Source organism: Microcaecilia unicolor, chromosome 1, assembly GCF_901765095.1.
Source record: "Microcaecilia unicolor chromosome 1, aMicUni1.1, whole genome shotgun sequence".
NCBI classification, from domain to species: Eukaryota; Metazoa; Chordata; class Amphibia; order Gymnophiona; family Siphonopidae; genus Microcaecilia; species Microcaecilia unicolor.
Genome location: NC_044031.1, coordinates 513232792 through 513249635, shown reverse-complemented (window position 1 = coordinate 513249635; position 16844 = coordinate 513232792). Strand labels below are relative to the sequence as shown.

At 45.9% G+C, this 16844-nt stretch overlaps 1 protein-coding gene across 1 annotated transcript in view; it reads left to right on the top strand.

Annotated features, from left to right (window-relative positions):
- Positions 1-16844, top strand: part of NCOA2 (nuclear receptor coactivator 2) — a 470775-nt gene that overhangs the window by 388913 nt on the left and 65018 nt on the right. The window contains 1 exon segment of the mRNA XM_030215383.1: positions 6067-6232. Coding sequence (XP_030071243.1) covers positions 6067-6232 — 166 coding nt within the window.

Sequence of the window (16844 nt, the reverse complement as noted above, 5' to 3'; positions counted from 1 at the left end):
CGTCGTCCTCACCCAGCTGATGAAACCTCCTTTTGAGCCACTGAATTCCTGCCATCTGAAGTACTTGACCTGGAAGGTCATTTTCTTGGTGGCAGTTACTTCAGCTCGTAGGGTCAGTGAGCTTCAAGCCCTAGTAGCTCATGCTCCATATACCAAATTTCATCACAACAGAGTAGTGCTCCGCACCCACCCAAAGTTCCTGCCGAAGGTGGTGTCGGAGTTCCATCTTAACCAGTCAATTGTCTTGCCAACATTCTTCCCCAGGCCGCATACCCGCCCTGCTGAACGTCAGTTGCACACATTGGACTGCAAGAGAGCATTGGCCTTCTACTTGGAGCGGACACAGCCCCACAGACAGTCCGCCCAATTGTTTATTTCTTTCGACCCTAACAGGCTAGGGGTCGCTGTCGGGAAACGCACCATCTCCAATTGGCTAGCAGATTGCATTTCCTTCACTTACGCCCAGGCTGGGCTGGCTCTTGAGGGTCATGTCACGACTCATAGTGTTAGAGCCATGGCAGCGTCAGTGGCCCACTTGAAGTCAGCCACTATTGAAGAGATTTGCAAGGCTGCGACGTGGTCATCTGTCCACACATTCACATCACATTACTGCCTCCAGCAGGATACCCGACACGACAGTCGGTTCGGGCAGTCGGTGCTGCAGAATCTGTTTGGGGTGTAAATCCAACTCCACCTTCCAGGACCCGCATTTATTCTGGTCAGGCTGCACTCTGTTAGTTGTTCTTCGTAGGTCAATTTCTGTTGTATCCTCTCCGTTGCGAGGTTCAATTGACCTGGGTTCTTGTTTTGAGTGAGCCTGAAAGCTAGGGATACACCAGTCGTGAGAACAAGCAGCCTGCTTGTCCTCGGAGAAAGTGAATGATACATACCTGTAGCAGGTGTTCTCCGAGGACAGCAGGCTGATTGTTCTCACCTTCCCTCCCTCCTCCCCTTTGGAGTTTCGTTTCATCATTTTTGCTTGTCATTCAACTGGCGGGAACGGTTGCGCACGGGCGGGAAGACGGCCGCGCATGCGCGGTGGGCGTGCCCTGCGTGCGGACCACCCGCGAAACTTCTTCCGGTTGGTGGGGGCTGCCGCGGACATCACCCAGTCGTGAGAACAATCAGCCTGCTGTCCTCGGAGAACACCTGCTACAAGTATGTATCATTCACTGTATCAGGTGTTTAACAATCAGGCTTATTATTTATAAGTACAGTTTTTAAAAAATCATTAATTAGATTGAGACCCAGGAGTATTTAAAATCTGTTATTTTTTCTGTGCTTACATCAAAGTGGCCTAGTGATTAGGGTGGTGGACTTTGGTCCTGGGGAACTGAGGAACTGAGTTAGATTCCCACTTCAGGCACAGGCAGCTCCTTGTGACTCTGGGCAAGTCACTTAACCCTCCATTGCCCCATGTAATCCGCATTGAGCCTGCCATGAGTGGGAAAGCGCGGGGTACAAATGTTAAAAAAAAACAACGGAAAAGATGGCATGTGGGAACTTGCTCCTTTTGTTTTGTAGATTGCAGTGATATATTATAAAAATACTCTTGCCTTTTTTTATTACTACTATTTCACAGAGAAGGTATTGAATAATGAGGGAAGGGTTTCCTTCATGCAGAACTGTCCAGAGTCAGTCTAAATGTGCCAACATTGGCCAGTTCAGCACATTCATACAAAGTTAATTATGTTAAATGGAAAATAAATCTTTTGGCTCAAGCTGCTTGCTTTGTGAAATTTCTATCTCTGTTTCATTATTACTACCAAGTATTACATATTCCAGTCCTTACACGCACATGGTTTTGCTTTTTAAACCCAAAGGTAAATCCTAAGGGTGGTTGAATAGTTAGGTATAAAATATGTTTCTGACTTGTTCTGAACTGCTTTGGGTCCTGCTGATCTGTACATCTGCTATGTCTGGAATTTTGGAAGATGGAAATGCGAAAATAATAATAAAGTTTTGGATGTATTATGTATATGTCAGTAACTGGTTTTAAACATGGCTGGAGCCCACAAGAAAAGCTCCACTCATTGGCCTTCAATCTCAAGAATAGTGGTGGTAAATCTCCAGCTTTGAGATGGTCCACCCTTGGTGTCTCTGAACTCCTTTACCTTTGCTGGGATATCGCCAGCCAAATAAATAGTCTGCTGCTGCTCCACGCTGCTTGTTTCTAGCTCTGAGCAGAGTGCCAGGACTTCTTGCGTAACTGCATGAGAATCCCTGGCATGCTGAGAGCCAGAAACAAGCAGCGGGGGGGATGGCGGTAGTTCGTTTATTTGGCTGGTGGGGCTCAGCATCCCTGCCAGCAAAGGTATGCCTAGCATTCCTGCATGGGAGAAGGGAGGAGAGAGAGGAATGTGTTGCTCCCTTAGTCCACCTCGCCCCCCCCTAAAAAAAAATTGCAGGCTGGCTATGCCCGGAGAGAGCCTGTTGTTCAGAATTTCCCAGCACACCACCACTGTCCACAATGAATAGGTACGAGATTGATTTGCATACACTACCTCCATTGTGAATATCCTGAAAACCTGACTGGCAAGAGGTACTTCAGGACCGACTTGGGAACTGATGCTCCATCATACATTTCTTCAGTAATTTTCTAGGAAGTGCAGTCCCATCATCACTAGTGGGTTGTCTGTAACAACGAGAATCCAGCAGTAGTATTGTAGGTGCCACCCTTCAAATGCTGGCCTGTTGCTATTTGCTCTAGCAGCTCTCCTACCTTCTTCCAAAACTCACTTTGAGCTTTACAAGAAGCATATACATTTCTCAGTGCTATTTTCTCCATTTTTAGCTCTACTGTAAATAAGTGTGCGCCCTTCATTGTCTCATATCATCCTCAGTCTTTCCCTTCCCCTGCTTATTAGAGCTAAAGGAGGTTTGGGGTATATCCTATATCTGCACAATCCCTCTTTCCTAGTAAAATAAGTTTCCTGAATTATAATGATATCGCAAGAAAGTATGTAGCTCTTTAAATAGTAAGCTTCTCTTTCTTGGAAAATGTATCCCTGTCACGTTAAAAGTTACTACCCTGCATATGCAGACTCCCACTTTTCCATTAATCTTCCCTTTCTGCACCGTTCACCAGTCTCCCCTTTTTTCTTCCCCATTCCTCACTATTCCTGGCTTCCTACCGTCTCTGTCAAGGACTAATCTCTGTAGTAATGTACTCTACCACCAGGCCATACCCTTCCTTACCCCTTATAGCCCCACACCAGACTCCCATCCTGAAGCCCCCCTTCAGCCACACATGCGCACACCTCTGCATTCTTGTTCACACAAAGACCATTGTCTATTGTCAGGTGCCTATGTTGTCCATCCTTTTGAGTCTCCTAGCTTCCATCTATCAGCAGTTTGCCCCGCAGGTCATACATATGTATTTCCATGCAGTCAGTTTGTTTATTTTTATTTTATTTGTTACATTTGTATCCCACCTTTTCCCACTTATTAGTAGCCTCAAAGTGGCTTACATAGTTCCGGAGAGGTGGTTACAGACTCCGGTGTGAACAAATACAGTATAGGGGTACTATTGCAGTGACAAGTACAGTAAAGAAGTATCGGTAAATAGGTTAGGGTGATTCAGACAAAATGTTAAGGTGTGATCATGCGTCGGGGTTGAAAACTGTTTCCTGATTAAAATGCCATATTTCATTATTTGGTGTTTGTCGGATACTGTGGGGTATGCCTTCTTGAACAGGTGAGTTTTTAGGTTTTTTCAGAATTCTAGATGATGATTCGTAGATTTCAGGCGTTTTGGTAGAGAATTCCAGAGCTGTGTGCATGTGTAAGAGAAGCTTGACACGTATATTGATTTATACTTCAGGTTTTTTATTCTAGACCTCACTTATACTTCCTTCATCTCTGCATCAGGGGCCTGTTGGAACCATTTATTCTTAGTCACCTGTGGGCCATCCAGATGCTCTGAGGCTGTGGGGCACATTCAGTCTGGTTGTTGTTTTGCTTCATGGGCAGATTACAGCTCCAAAAGACATCTGCAAGGCAGCAACTTAGGACTCTCTGCATTCCTTTGTGAGACACTACTGGCTGGATCTTATGAATTAGTGGGAATTGGCCTTTGGTGCAGGAGTTCTGTAGCCAGCTTTGGTTTCCTTCCCCCTGTAGAATTGCTTGGGTACATTTCACAAATATGGACTGGTCTTGCTGGATAATAAGGTGAAATTTGAGCTTACTTACTGATTTCCTTTCCTCAAATCCAGCCAGATCAGTCCAGATCCCACCTAGTACAGAGTTAAGAGTTGGTATTTTGTGTTTATAGGGGCACGCTGGTAGGTTGTGAAACTGATTTGCTGCACGTGACTGAAGTGAAAATGTTCTGTTTTACTGGGGAGTGCCCTCTCCACCCTCCTCCTTTTCTCAGGGTGGGTAAGGTTGCTGGTCCTTACTGGCCAGGGAAGGAGAGAGATTACTTGTCTAATGGGTTCAAGTTCTAGTGCTGATATTGTTTTTTGTTTCTTGACTTCCTCATACTCATCTTAGTGAGCTTTGACGCAAGTATGCTGCAGGAGATCCTGCTGCACCATCCCTTTTACAATACGAGAGCACAATGAGGAGTTTGTGGATTTTGATGTCTCTCTACTGGGAGGGAGGTGTCCCTTGTGATACCTTACATATAGTTAGCATCAAAAGAATCTCTCTCCCATTTAAGACTATGTTAAAGGTCCTGGGGGGGTCATTCTTGATAATGATTCTCCTTTCATCTTCATATCTTGCACTTAGATCTCCTTTCATCTTCCTTCTTTACACTTAGATTAACTTTGTATCACTTTGCATTCTACTTCTGGCCCTAGTCCTCAGTAAATTACATTACTGTAGTTCTCATTGGACTTCGAATACCCAGCTGCATAGATTACAATTTGTTGAAAATACGGCCATTAAAATACTTAATGGCTGCAAGACGTTTGCTCATGTAACCTCTCTTTTCTTAACAGACCACTGGTTCCCATTGCACACATTACAGTATTTTACATTGCATTATATTAGAAGATTTATAACCCACACTAGCCTTCCAAGTTCAACGCAGTTTACATAATAAAAGAAACCAGGCAGTCCCTGGGATATTATACCATCAATATTCCGAAACAGTGCATTTCTTGCAGATAAGTGAATATGATGAGACATGTAACTTGGGGCTTGACCCTGGAGAATAAGAAAAACCATAGAGCATAGTTTGAAAATAAACCGTGGCTTGACAGGTACCCATGAAGCTTCTGGTACAATGGTGTCATAAGATTCAGTCCTCAAATTCTTCAGCATTTTTGGCTAACCATCTCAGTACCCCACTATCTCACTAAAATTCTTCATTTTTCCTAGAAAAATATCTCATCCTTTTGCCATTCATCTTGACACTATCCAAAACTCTCGTTTTAGCATCTTGGTACCTTCTCTCTGGAATTCCTTTCCTCCTTATCTACTTCTAGAGTGCTCCTTCACCAAATGTAAAGCTTTGCTTAAAGGTTACAGTTTTTCTACGGCATTCCAGATTGCCTTGCAAAACTAATTTGTTTACTGATTTTTTTTTTCCTCCCAGAACAGCCTGCATTTCCCAACTTGAATGAGTGATGTTTTAGCTTCTTGATGTTTTAGCTTCTTGGTACCTTCTCTCTGGAATTCCCTTCCTCCTTATCTACTTCTACAGTGCTCCTTCACCAAATGCAAAGCTTTGCTTAAAGCTTACTGTTTTTCTACGGCATTCCAGACTGCCTTGCAAAACTGATTTGTTTCCTCTACTGATTTGTTTCCTCCCAGAACGGCCTGCATTTTCCAATTTGAATGAGTGATGTCTTACCCAACCCTCCCCCTTTGTTCTAGCATTTCTCTATCATTCTTTCAAAATACTGTAATTTTTTTCCTCCCCTATTCTCCCATTCTGTTACTGTTTTGTTTACTTCTTGTGTTTTGTATTCACCTGATTCCCTTATTTTACCATCATATTGTAAATCTCTTAGACTTTAATTTTATAGGTGATATATCAAATATAATGAACCTTAACCAGAAAAATGTTGTCATGCAGTGCTTTTCACCAGCATTATTTTTGTCTTCCTTTAGACCAGGGCTTGGCAAATCTCCAGAAGATTTGCTTTGTCCACATCCTCAGTCAAAGTCCCCAGGTGATGAGGGAACTCTTCTGGATCAGCTCTACTTGGCACTAAGGAACTTTGATGGCCTTGAAGAAATTGACCGAGCTCTTGGCATACCAGAACTTGTCAGCCAGGTATGCGTGCAATGATTTATTCTAGGTGAATGATTTTTAAAAGCAGGGCCATGAATATTCAGAAATGAGAGGCTTTTAATTTGATAACTCTGAAGATACCTATCCTGAAGGCTAAAAAAAAAAAGTTATGAGGCATTTTAACAAAACTGATGATCAGCTGTGTTAAATTGCTCCATTATGAAACAGATATTAAACAGAAAATAAATTTTTTAAAGTGTTCCTTTTCTTCATGATTCGAGGTTTTGCATTTGGATGGTATACAGCCATCTGTACACAGACCCGCTTGGGCAGTCATTGCAAGAGGACCCAGCTTTATGAAGGGCTCCTTAAGAACAGTTTGAAGCAGAGGAGTTTCCTAGTTGCACCAAGCCACAAATCCCAAAGAACATAATTTTATACTTCTCTTTCTAAGGCGTTTAATCAGTTATAGGTGTGCAGTACTGAAACATTTTTTGTTGGCACCAAAACAATATAGGGTCTTGCTCATCATAAGCATAAATTTCTGTTTATTAAAATGTGGACAAGTTACAGGCCGTAGATAAATATGCTCTGATCTGGCCCTAGCATTTTTAACCATCAGACAGAATGATGCAGGTTTTTTTTTATCCTCCTTTTCTGAGTGTTAAAAGAGCTTTGTCATAAGTCCCACTTATATCCTCTTATTACAGTTAAGTAAACAGTGATGTCATTTTACAGAGCTGACACATTAGATCTGTTCTAGTAATGAGAAAAGAAAAAGTTCTCCAAGGACAAGTAGGCCATATTCTCCCATGTGGGTGACATCATCCACGTCGCCCGGTGCAAAGCTTAAACAAGCTAGTATGGCTTTAAGTACGTGCACAGAGTCCCCACAGCACATGCGTGAGTGCCTTCCCACCTACCACACGAGCGTGGAGCCATCAGTCTCTTCTCATCTGCAGTGAGAAGAGAGCACGATTGTCCCGTTCTCAACGTCTGGTGCTTGAGCGTTATTTTTTTTATTTTGTGCCTTCCCTTCATGGTTTTGTACCCTGCTTTTTTATTTTATTTTCTTCAGAGAAGTTCTCTCCCTTCTTATAGAGCTGTAGTTTGGTTTTCCCCACTTTTAGGTTACCTTTATTTTTGGCACGCTCCATAGGCCCTCTTAGGCCTGAACTCCATCAGACGTTTGGCCCTTGATTTTTTTATTTTCCTGGTGCTTGCCCTTTTTTTAGTCACCATCAAGCTGCTTGATTTGGCCATGGCTATTTTCCATTCCATGTCATCGAAGGTTCCCAGTAGCTTTAAGCACTGTAGCCAATGCAATAGCACCGTCTCTGGAAAAGACACTCATTCTTGGTGTCTTCAGTGTTTGGGGCCTGAACATACCACTTCCAGCTGTGTTATTAAGAACCCAACTGGCCTGAGAGTATCAGAGAGAGAACATTGTTTGAGCCTGGAACAAAACATCGGTATCCGCATCGACGTCTGGAGATGCCTTGGTCTGTATGATACTGGGAGTGGAGGTGCATCAAGTGGGTCTCCATCTGCCTCAACGCCAACCGCTGTTCAGGACCCCCGGGACCGGTCTGACCTGACCCCGAGGTAGCATGGGGATTCGATGATGTCCTCGTTAGCACCAAGGAGCATCAATGACCGGCATCAGGTGAAGGCTAAGAAGCATCTACATCAATCCCTCTTGATGCATGGTGCCAGAAGCTTCAGGGCACTGAGGGATTTGGTCCCCAAGAAGCATTGGCGATAGCAGGACCATCCTTCTTCCATACAGGAGGTGCCAATGCGCAGGTCTCCACGCAGCCAGGACCAGACACCTGTTAAGGCCTGCAGTTCAGCAGTCTGTCTCTGAACCGACTTCCCAGCGTTCCCCGATGGCATCTCATGATCACTTCCAGGCCATGCTTCCTGAGCACTTGGGTTTTTTTCAACAGTGTGCATTGGTGTCTGGGGTGCTTGCACCAGTCGTGCCTCTTGCTGCTGCCCTGTGGGGTCCCCGTTGCCGGTCACATGTGAGGCACCAGTGTCTATAGCCACTCAGGTTGGATCTCCCTTGATGTCAGTGGAGGAAGCTTTGCTGGAGTGAAGGATGGATCCGACACCTTGATGCCCTTCTCAAGGACATGGCCCCTCTGTTTCGAGGCAGGTTCGATCTTGGCCCTCCCATGAGTAGTTTTTTGCCGGAAGAGATGAGTGCTCATGGGAGTCTGAAGAGGATCCACGATACTCCTCGAAGAAGTGGTATGGTATCTCATCTGACCCCTCCCCTCCAGAGGAAAGGTGGAAGTCTCCACCTGAGTGCATTTCCTTCCCAGGTTTTGTTAGGGAAATGGTTGTTGCTGTTCCCATTAGTTTAGAAACAGAGGACGAGCTCAGGGCTGAGATGTTTGAGGTCCTGGACTATGATTCCCCTCCTAGAGAAGCTGTGACGGACTGTCTTCACCAGATCCTGAAAGGTGTTTAGGTGAAGAAATGGGAGTCCCCTCTGTCAGTCCCTCTTGCCCTAGAAGACACACCATTTGTCAGATCCAGAGTTCCCCAGAGTTTGACAAACCTCAGTTGCCTCATTCCTTGGTAGTAGAATCTGTATTCAAAAAGCCAGGAGTTCTAGGGACTATGCTTTGGTGCCCCCTGGCAGACAAGCTAGAACCCTGGATTCTTTTGGGCAGAAGATGTATCAGGCCTCTATGTTCATCTCCTATATTCAATCTTACCAGCTGTACACAAGCCTCTACTTGTGGAATTTGGTGCACAGTATGTCTGATTGGCAGATTCTCTTCCATCGAAGCAGGCCGAATATCTTTGCCACTTGGTCAAGCAGCAGGAGGTGTGTAGAAAGTTCTTGGCCAGGGGTGCCTATGACGCCTTTGCTGTGGTATACAGGATCTCTGTCCTGAGTGTAGCGATGCACAGATTCTCATTGCTGCATGTTTGACTTGGACCCGATGGTCCAGCAAATGTTGGTGGATGCCACGTGCTGGGGAGATAGCTTTTTTTGGAGCTGAGGTGGCGGAGGTTGCTGACCTTATTAAGAAACACACTAGCACCATTGATACTCTGTCCCACCAGACATCTTCTGCACCTTCCTCCTCATCCAGAAGGTTTTTGGGCAAGTTAAAAAGGGAGACCCAACTACTCTGAGATACAGACATGCTCCTTCTTGCAGGCTCGGTCCCAGTGCACTTGTTCTCATCAACAGCATGTGCCCAAGGCCCAGCCAGCACCCCCCGGCCAAAACCGAGGACGTGCTTTTGACTGGCTCCAGCAGAGCATAGCTGCAGTAAAGGTAACCATCCTGGATGAACTACCAGTAGAAGGGAGGCTGAATTTGTTCCAAGAAAGGTGGCTCCTTGTTAAGTTGAACTGGTGGGTTCTCCTAATAGTCCATCTCTGTTACGCCTTTCATTGGCATCAATGAACACCAAATTGCCCACCGAATGGGTCTCACTTCATCTCTCAGCACAAGAAGGTACTTGCAGAGATACTCTCTGCCCTTTTAAAGGCCCATACGGTTGAGCCCGTTCCACCAGGGGAAGAAGGGCAGGGATTATATTCCAGGTACTTCCTTGTGCCCAAGAAAACAGGGGGGATGCGTCCCATCCTAGATCTAAAGGCCCTGAACAAATTCCTGGTCAAAATTTAGGATGGTTTCCCTGCACCCTTCTCCCTATGATTCAGGAAAACAATTGGCTATACTCTCTGGACTTAAAAGATACTTGCACTCGCCTCCCAGTACTTCCAGGTCACTGGAAGTATCTTCTTTTTCAGCTGGGGACATATCACTTCCAGTACCGCGCATTTCCTTTGGGCCACACATCGGCTCCCAGAGTGTTCACCAAGTGTCTTGCAGTAGTCACAGCGTCACTACGCAGACTGGGAACCCATGTGTTCCTCTATCTTGACCATTGGCTGGTGAAGAGCATGTCACAGGACGTTGCTCAGGAGTCCCCAAACTATTTCTTACCATCACAAACCACTTGCTCCACAGTGGGGTCTCTGGATGAAAGACAGGATTCTATCCTTCGGCTCAAGCTGTGTTCACTGCAAGCCAACTAGTAAGAATCTGGTCAATGTAGAGAAGTTAAAGATCTCACCAGGACTCTCGTAAAATGTTAGAAGCCATAATTCTCAGCTTACACTTCTCTGTAATGTTATACTGAGAGGCTCAGTAGTTAGCTCTCTCTCTCTCTTTGTGCTTTCTATCAGCTGTGCATCCGCTCTGGTGCTCCACCAAAACTTTTCTCTTTACCAAGTCTGGTACCAGACTTCTGTCAACTGTCCTGTTTTGGTCCAATCAAATCATCCTATCCAGCAGATGAAATGCAGTCCTGGAGAACAGTGATGTCTATAGTTGATTCAACACACTCCCTGCAAATGCTGGTGCCAACCAAGGAGGCCCACAAGCCTTATCTCATACTTTGTGTCTGTGTAAATCTGTCTTTTTATGAACTTCACACCCAATGATGAAGTGCAGATGCTCTGGAATCAGTTTGTCCTTGAGCTGGCAGGCAGTGTAAAAATGCAGGAAACATTCAGGCAACTGTGACAGTATTGTCCTAAAAAGATGGTTCCTTGCCTATTCAGTTTGGTTCATAGGCTTTAGTACACAAAGAGGCTCATTTTCAAAGCACTTAGCCTCCCAAAGTTCCATAGAAACCTATGGAACTTAGCCTCCCAAAGTGCTTTGAAAATATGCCTCAAAAGGTGATACACTGGGGACATCCCTACAGTCCAATTGCTAATGCTCCATTATTTGCTAACATTCAAGAAGCAATTGTTGCTAATCAATTGACAAATTATTTAGATTAATTTGGTGTTTTGGATTCCATGCAATCAGGCTCTCCAAAATTTCAGTACTAAAACACTTATGGGATTGTTAATAAATTATATTCAGTATCTTAATAGTAAGGGACTTCAGGCTATACTCCTTTTGTTTGATTTATAAAGTGCTTTGACTTAGTAGATCTTGTACTAATTTTTTATTTACTAGATCATTATAGGTCTTTCTGGCAATGTTTTACACTGGTATAAGGGATTCTTTCATAGGAAATATAAAGTTAAATATCTAGATGAATGGTCAGAATCCTAGTCCTTAAGTTGTGGAGTACCCCAAGGATCCCCCGCTATCACCTATAGTTTTTAACATTTTATTAAGTACATTTTATAAGTACTTTAGGGAAACATTAAAATTGAAGTATTTTATACACATGAATATATTACTTTATTAATCCTTGTTATATCCAGCAATAATGATGATATAACATTAGTTCAATAATGTGTTACAACTGTAGAATACTGGACCACTGAACATTTGCTGAAATTAAATGTGGACAAAACTAAACTACTATGTTGGGAATAGAGAACTTGATTTTGGAAAACAGTTTTTAAAATTTGAAACCTCTTAAAATCTTAGGAATAATGTTTAGATCCTCCTTTATCCTTAGATTTACACAGCTCCTCAGCTGAACACCATGGATGTGAGACTCTTTGGTTGGGGAGCTCACTGTCTTGGGCGTGGTACAGGGCACCTGCTCAAATCAGGAGGCATCCTGATCCATCAACTACCCGGAGACCTGAGCGGCCCATCTGGCTCTGCAGGAGTTTGTCACTCTCATAAGGGAAAGTGGTCAGTGTGCTGTTGTACAACACCATGGATGTGGCTACATCAACAAGAAGGGTGGAGCCAGTAGTCTGGCAATGGTCCTAGAGGCAGAGTGTCTCTGTCAGTGGGCAGAAACACATCTGCAGGCTTTCTCAGTGATCCATATTGCAGGCAAAGATGATGTGCGGTCTGACTTTCTCAGTTGCTCTCTCCTGGATCTGGGAAAATGTGTGCTCGGACTTCAGGCCTTCCAGCTCCTTTTGGACCACTAGGGGCCTTCTCAGTTCAACTTGATTGTGTCCCGAGCCAGTTCAAAGGCAAAGCACTTTTCAGTCACTGGAAGGACCCAGCCTCTTATGGGAATAGATGCCTGGTACAGCCTTGTCTGGTAGTGCCCCCCCCCCCCCCCCCAAGTCTTTCTCCGTGGCTTCTTATTGGCCACTTGTTGACGCAGCATTGTGCATCATCCTCATTTGGCCTTGCTGGTGGCATCACATTGGCCTCGCAGACCCTGGTATGTGGATCTCTGGCATCAGCTTGTGGAGGGCCTGGTTTTGCTACCCAGGATTGGGGTCTGCTCCAGCGAGGGCCGGTAGAGATGGGGGAGGATCCAGATTCCTTTTGGCTTATGGCCTTTGAGAGGTGATGATTAGAGGTTTTCCCTTGCAGTGATTTCTACCCTGGCTTATGTCAAGGTCTGACGTGTGTTTGAATCCTGGTATGGGGAGTGGTCCCTATCTCCCTAGAGGGCTTGGTTCCTGATCAAATTTTCTGTAGCACCCTCTGAAAGTCGAGGTGGCTGCATTGCCCATCTTTCTGGCTTTGCTTAGAGTGATAGCTCAGTTTCTGAAGGGGGTGGAGCTTCTGCGCTCCCCTCTTTCTTCTTCCTTTTCTTTTTTGGAACCTCAATCTGGTTCTCCAGGCTCCATTTTAGCCCCTCCACTTGGCTTCCAGTAAGGATCTTACCTTTAAGACAGTGTTTTTTGGTGGCCATCGCCTCTGCAAGGAGGGTTTCAGAATTGCAGGCCCTGTCATGTCTATATACCTATCACTCCTTGGTGGATTCCATGTCCTTGCACAGGGTACCTACCATCCTTTCTTCCGAAGGTGGTGTCTCCATTCCTTTTGAATTAGGAGGATTCTCAGAGGACAAGCAAGGCTGCTTGTTCTTACGATTGGGTCGTCGTCCGCGATGGCCCAGGAGACTGGCAAAATTTGTATAGCAAAAACAAAAAAACTCTCCAGAACGCTCAGTTGCGCGGGCACACCCTGGGACGTCCATTCCAAATTCCTCAGCCACAAAAAGTGCTGACAACGGATGCATCCCTCCTAGAGTGGGGAGCTCATGTAGATGGACTTTACACTCAAGGAGCTTGGTCTTTTCAGGAAAAGGGTCTTCAGATCAATCTCCTGGAACTACGAGCGATCTGGAACGCTCTAAAGGCTTTCAGAGACCGGCTGTCCAACCACATCATATTGATTCAGACAGACAATCAGGTTGCTATGTATTACACCAACAAGCAGGGGGGCGCACCGAATCTCACCCTCTGTGTCAGGAAGCCATTCAGATGTTGCTTTGGGCTTGCCGTCATGGCATGTTTCTCCAAGCCACGTATATGGCAGGCGTAAACAACAGTCTGGCCGACAGGTTGAGCAGGATAATGCAACCTCACGAGTGGTCACTGAACATGGGCATAGTCCGCAAGATCTTCCGAGCGTGGGACACCCCCTCGGTGGATCTTTTTGCCACTCAAATCAATCACAAAGTCCCTCAGTTCTGTTCCAGGCTTCAGGCCCACGACAGACTGCCTTTCTCCTGCATTGGGGGACAGGTCTTCTATATGCGTATCCTCCCATACCTCTAGTAGGGAAGACTTTGCTGAAACTCAAGCAAGACCGCGGAACAATGATCCTGATTGCTTCCTTCTGGCCTCATCAGATCTGGTTTCCTCTTCTTCTGGAGTTGTCCTCTGAAGAACCGTGGAGATTGGACTGTTTTCCAACCCTCATCACTCAGAACGAGGGGTCACTTCTACATCCCAATCTCCAGTCTCTGGCTCTCATGGCCTGGATGTTGAGAGCTTAGAAGTTGCCTCCTTAGGTCTTCCAGAAGGTGTCTCCCGAGTCTTGTTTGCTTCCAGGAAAGAATCCACGAAAAAGTGTTATTTCAAATGGAGGAGGTTTGCCGTCTGGTGTGACAGCAAGGCCCTAGATCCTTTTTCTTGTCCTACACGGACCCTGCTTGAATACCTTCTACACTTATCAGAGTCTGGTCTCGAGACCAACTCCATAAGAGTTCACCTTAGTGCAATTAGTGCTTATCATCAACGTGTAGAGGGTAAGCCAGCCTTTAGTTCGCTTCATGAGAGGTTTGCTTTTGTCAAAGCCCCCAGTCAAACCTCCACCAGTGTCATGGGATCGCAACATCGTTCTCACCCAGCTGATGAAAGCTCCTTTTGAGCCACTGAATTCCTACCATCTGAAGTATTTGACCTGGAAGGTCATTTTCTTGGTGGCGGTTACTTCAGCTCGTAGAGTCAGTGAGCTCCAAACCCTGGTAGTGCATACACCTTATATCAAGTTTCATCATAACAGATTAGTCCTCCGCACTCACCCGAAGTTCTTTCCAAAGGTGGTGTCGAAGTTCCATCTGAACCAATCAATTGTCTTGCCAACATTTTTTCCCCGTCCACATACCTGCCCTAGTGAGAACAAGTTGCACACCTTGGACTGTAAGAGAGCATTGGCCTTTTACGTGGAGCGGACAAAGCCCTACAAACAGTCCGGCCAATTGTTTGTTTCTTTCAGTCCCAACAGGAGGGGAGTCGCCATCGGAAAATGCTCAATCTCCAATTGACTAGCAGATTGCATTTCCTTCACTTATGCCCAAGCTGGGTTGAATCTAGAGGGCTATGTCACGGCTCACAATGTCAGAGCCATGGCTGCGTCAGTGGCTCACTTAAAGTCAGCTTCTATTGAAGAGATTTGCAAGGCTGCAACGTGGTCATCAGTCCACACATTCACATCTCACTACTGCCTTCAGCAGGATACCAGACGCGACAGTCGGTTTGGGCAGTCGGTGCTACAGAATCTGTTCGGGGTTTAGAATCCAACTCCACCCTCCTAGGCCCATTTCTGTTCTGTTCCAGGCTGCACTCTCACTTAGTTGTGTTTCTTTTCAGGTCAGTCTAAGTTCTGTCCTCGCCGTTGCGAGGCCCAATTGACCAATGTTCATTGTTTTGAGTGAGCCTGGTTGCTAGGGATACCCCAATCGTGAGAACAAGCAGCCTGCTTGTCCTTGGAGAAAGTGAAGATACATACCTGTAGCAGGTATTCTCCGAGGACAGCAAGCTGATTGTTCTCACAAACCCACCCTACTCCCCTTGGAGTTGTTTCAGTTTTCTGTTTTGCTTTTTATTAAACAGGTGGGCACGCTCGCGTCGGGGGCGGGAAGCCGTTCGCTCATGCGCGGTGTGTTCTGCCCACTCGACAGAGCGTTCTGGAGAGATCTTTGTTTATGCTATACAAATTTTGCCGGTCTCCTGGGCCGTCGCGGACGACAACCCAATCGTGAGAACAATCAGCCTGCTGTCCTCGGAGAATACCTGCTACAGGTATGTATCTTCACTTTATTTGCCCTCTATGGTGGTGCAGGGATCATTGCCAGAGGATCGGAGGCTTCAGAAGCTGGATGTCTGGAGGACGCTACTCGGGTACTTCAGAGACTAGAGTTTCATCTCTTGGAGCACCTCTTGGTACTTTTCTGTGGCTCTCGGAGTGGCCAGGTGGCCTCCATTGCGAGCTGGATTAAGATGGCTATTGAGTCCGCTTAATTTAGCTAGAATCATCCAGTCCCTCAGGGGCTCAAAGCCCACTTAACTAGGGGTCAGGCCACTTCCTGGGTGGAGTTGCAGGGTGGTATGCCCTGAGGAGACCTGCAGGGTGGCGACTTGGTTGTCGCTTCATTCCTTTCTTGAGCACTACAGATTGGATGTGCTGGCCAGAGCCCACTTGGACTTTGGCAGAGCCGTCATTCAGGGGGCCTTGTCTTCCTCCGTCCAACAGATCTGCTTTGGTACATCCCATTCATTCAGAACAGTAGAGTTGACACTAAGAAAGGAGAAATTGCTTTACCCGATAATTTTCTTTTCTTTAGTCAGCAACACTGTTCTGAAGTCCTGCCCTTGGAAGACATCGGACCGGGGTTCTGGGTGTTCTCTGTGCTACCTTTTCAGTGCTTCAAAAAAAACAAAAAAAGACTTTCATTTTGTGATTGGCAGCCATATGCATTTCCGTGATAATGCTGTTTTCTAGTATATGCAGGCTTTCGAGTGCCACACTGTGGTGTTTTACTTGCTTGATTATCATTGCAGCTGCAGTGGTTGATGGGGTATGGGTGCGTTACAAAGATAACCTTCTGCTGCTTGGGCAGATGCATTTTTCCAGGAGCACCTCTGCATATGCTGGTGATGTCACTGGCAGAATTCAGTTTTCTCTACCTCCACCTGTCGGTAGGAAGAGGTGGCACCCATTGGTTCAGAACAGTGTCACTGACTAAAGAAAAGAAAAATATCAGGCAAGACATAATTTCTCCTTACCATCCCATGGGAATGGTAAAAAGCCTTGCTCCCATGGTTTAAAAAAAAAACCCGCAATTGCTCTTCCCTTCGCTCCCACCCCCATCTCAACTTCTGTTTTACCTCCCCCCCTCCCCACTGCCACTGCCCGACAGCGATTCCCACAGGCCTGCTCCAGGGCCTTCCCTCTGGTAGGTCCCACTTTTTGATGTAACTTCCTGTTTTGTGAAGGCAGGAGTCCTACCTTTGTGAAACAGGAAGTTGTGTGAGAAGTAAGGACCCGGCAAAGGGAAGGCCCCAGAGCAGGCATGTGGGATTCACTGTCTGGTGAGAATGGGAGATAGAAGCACTATGACAGGAATGATGGAAGGAAAATGACAAAGTGCTGGACCCATTTTGGGGGGGGGGGGGGATGCTGGAGGGAAGAGAGAGAGAGGTGCTGAACCTATGGGGGGAGGGG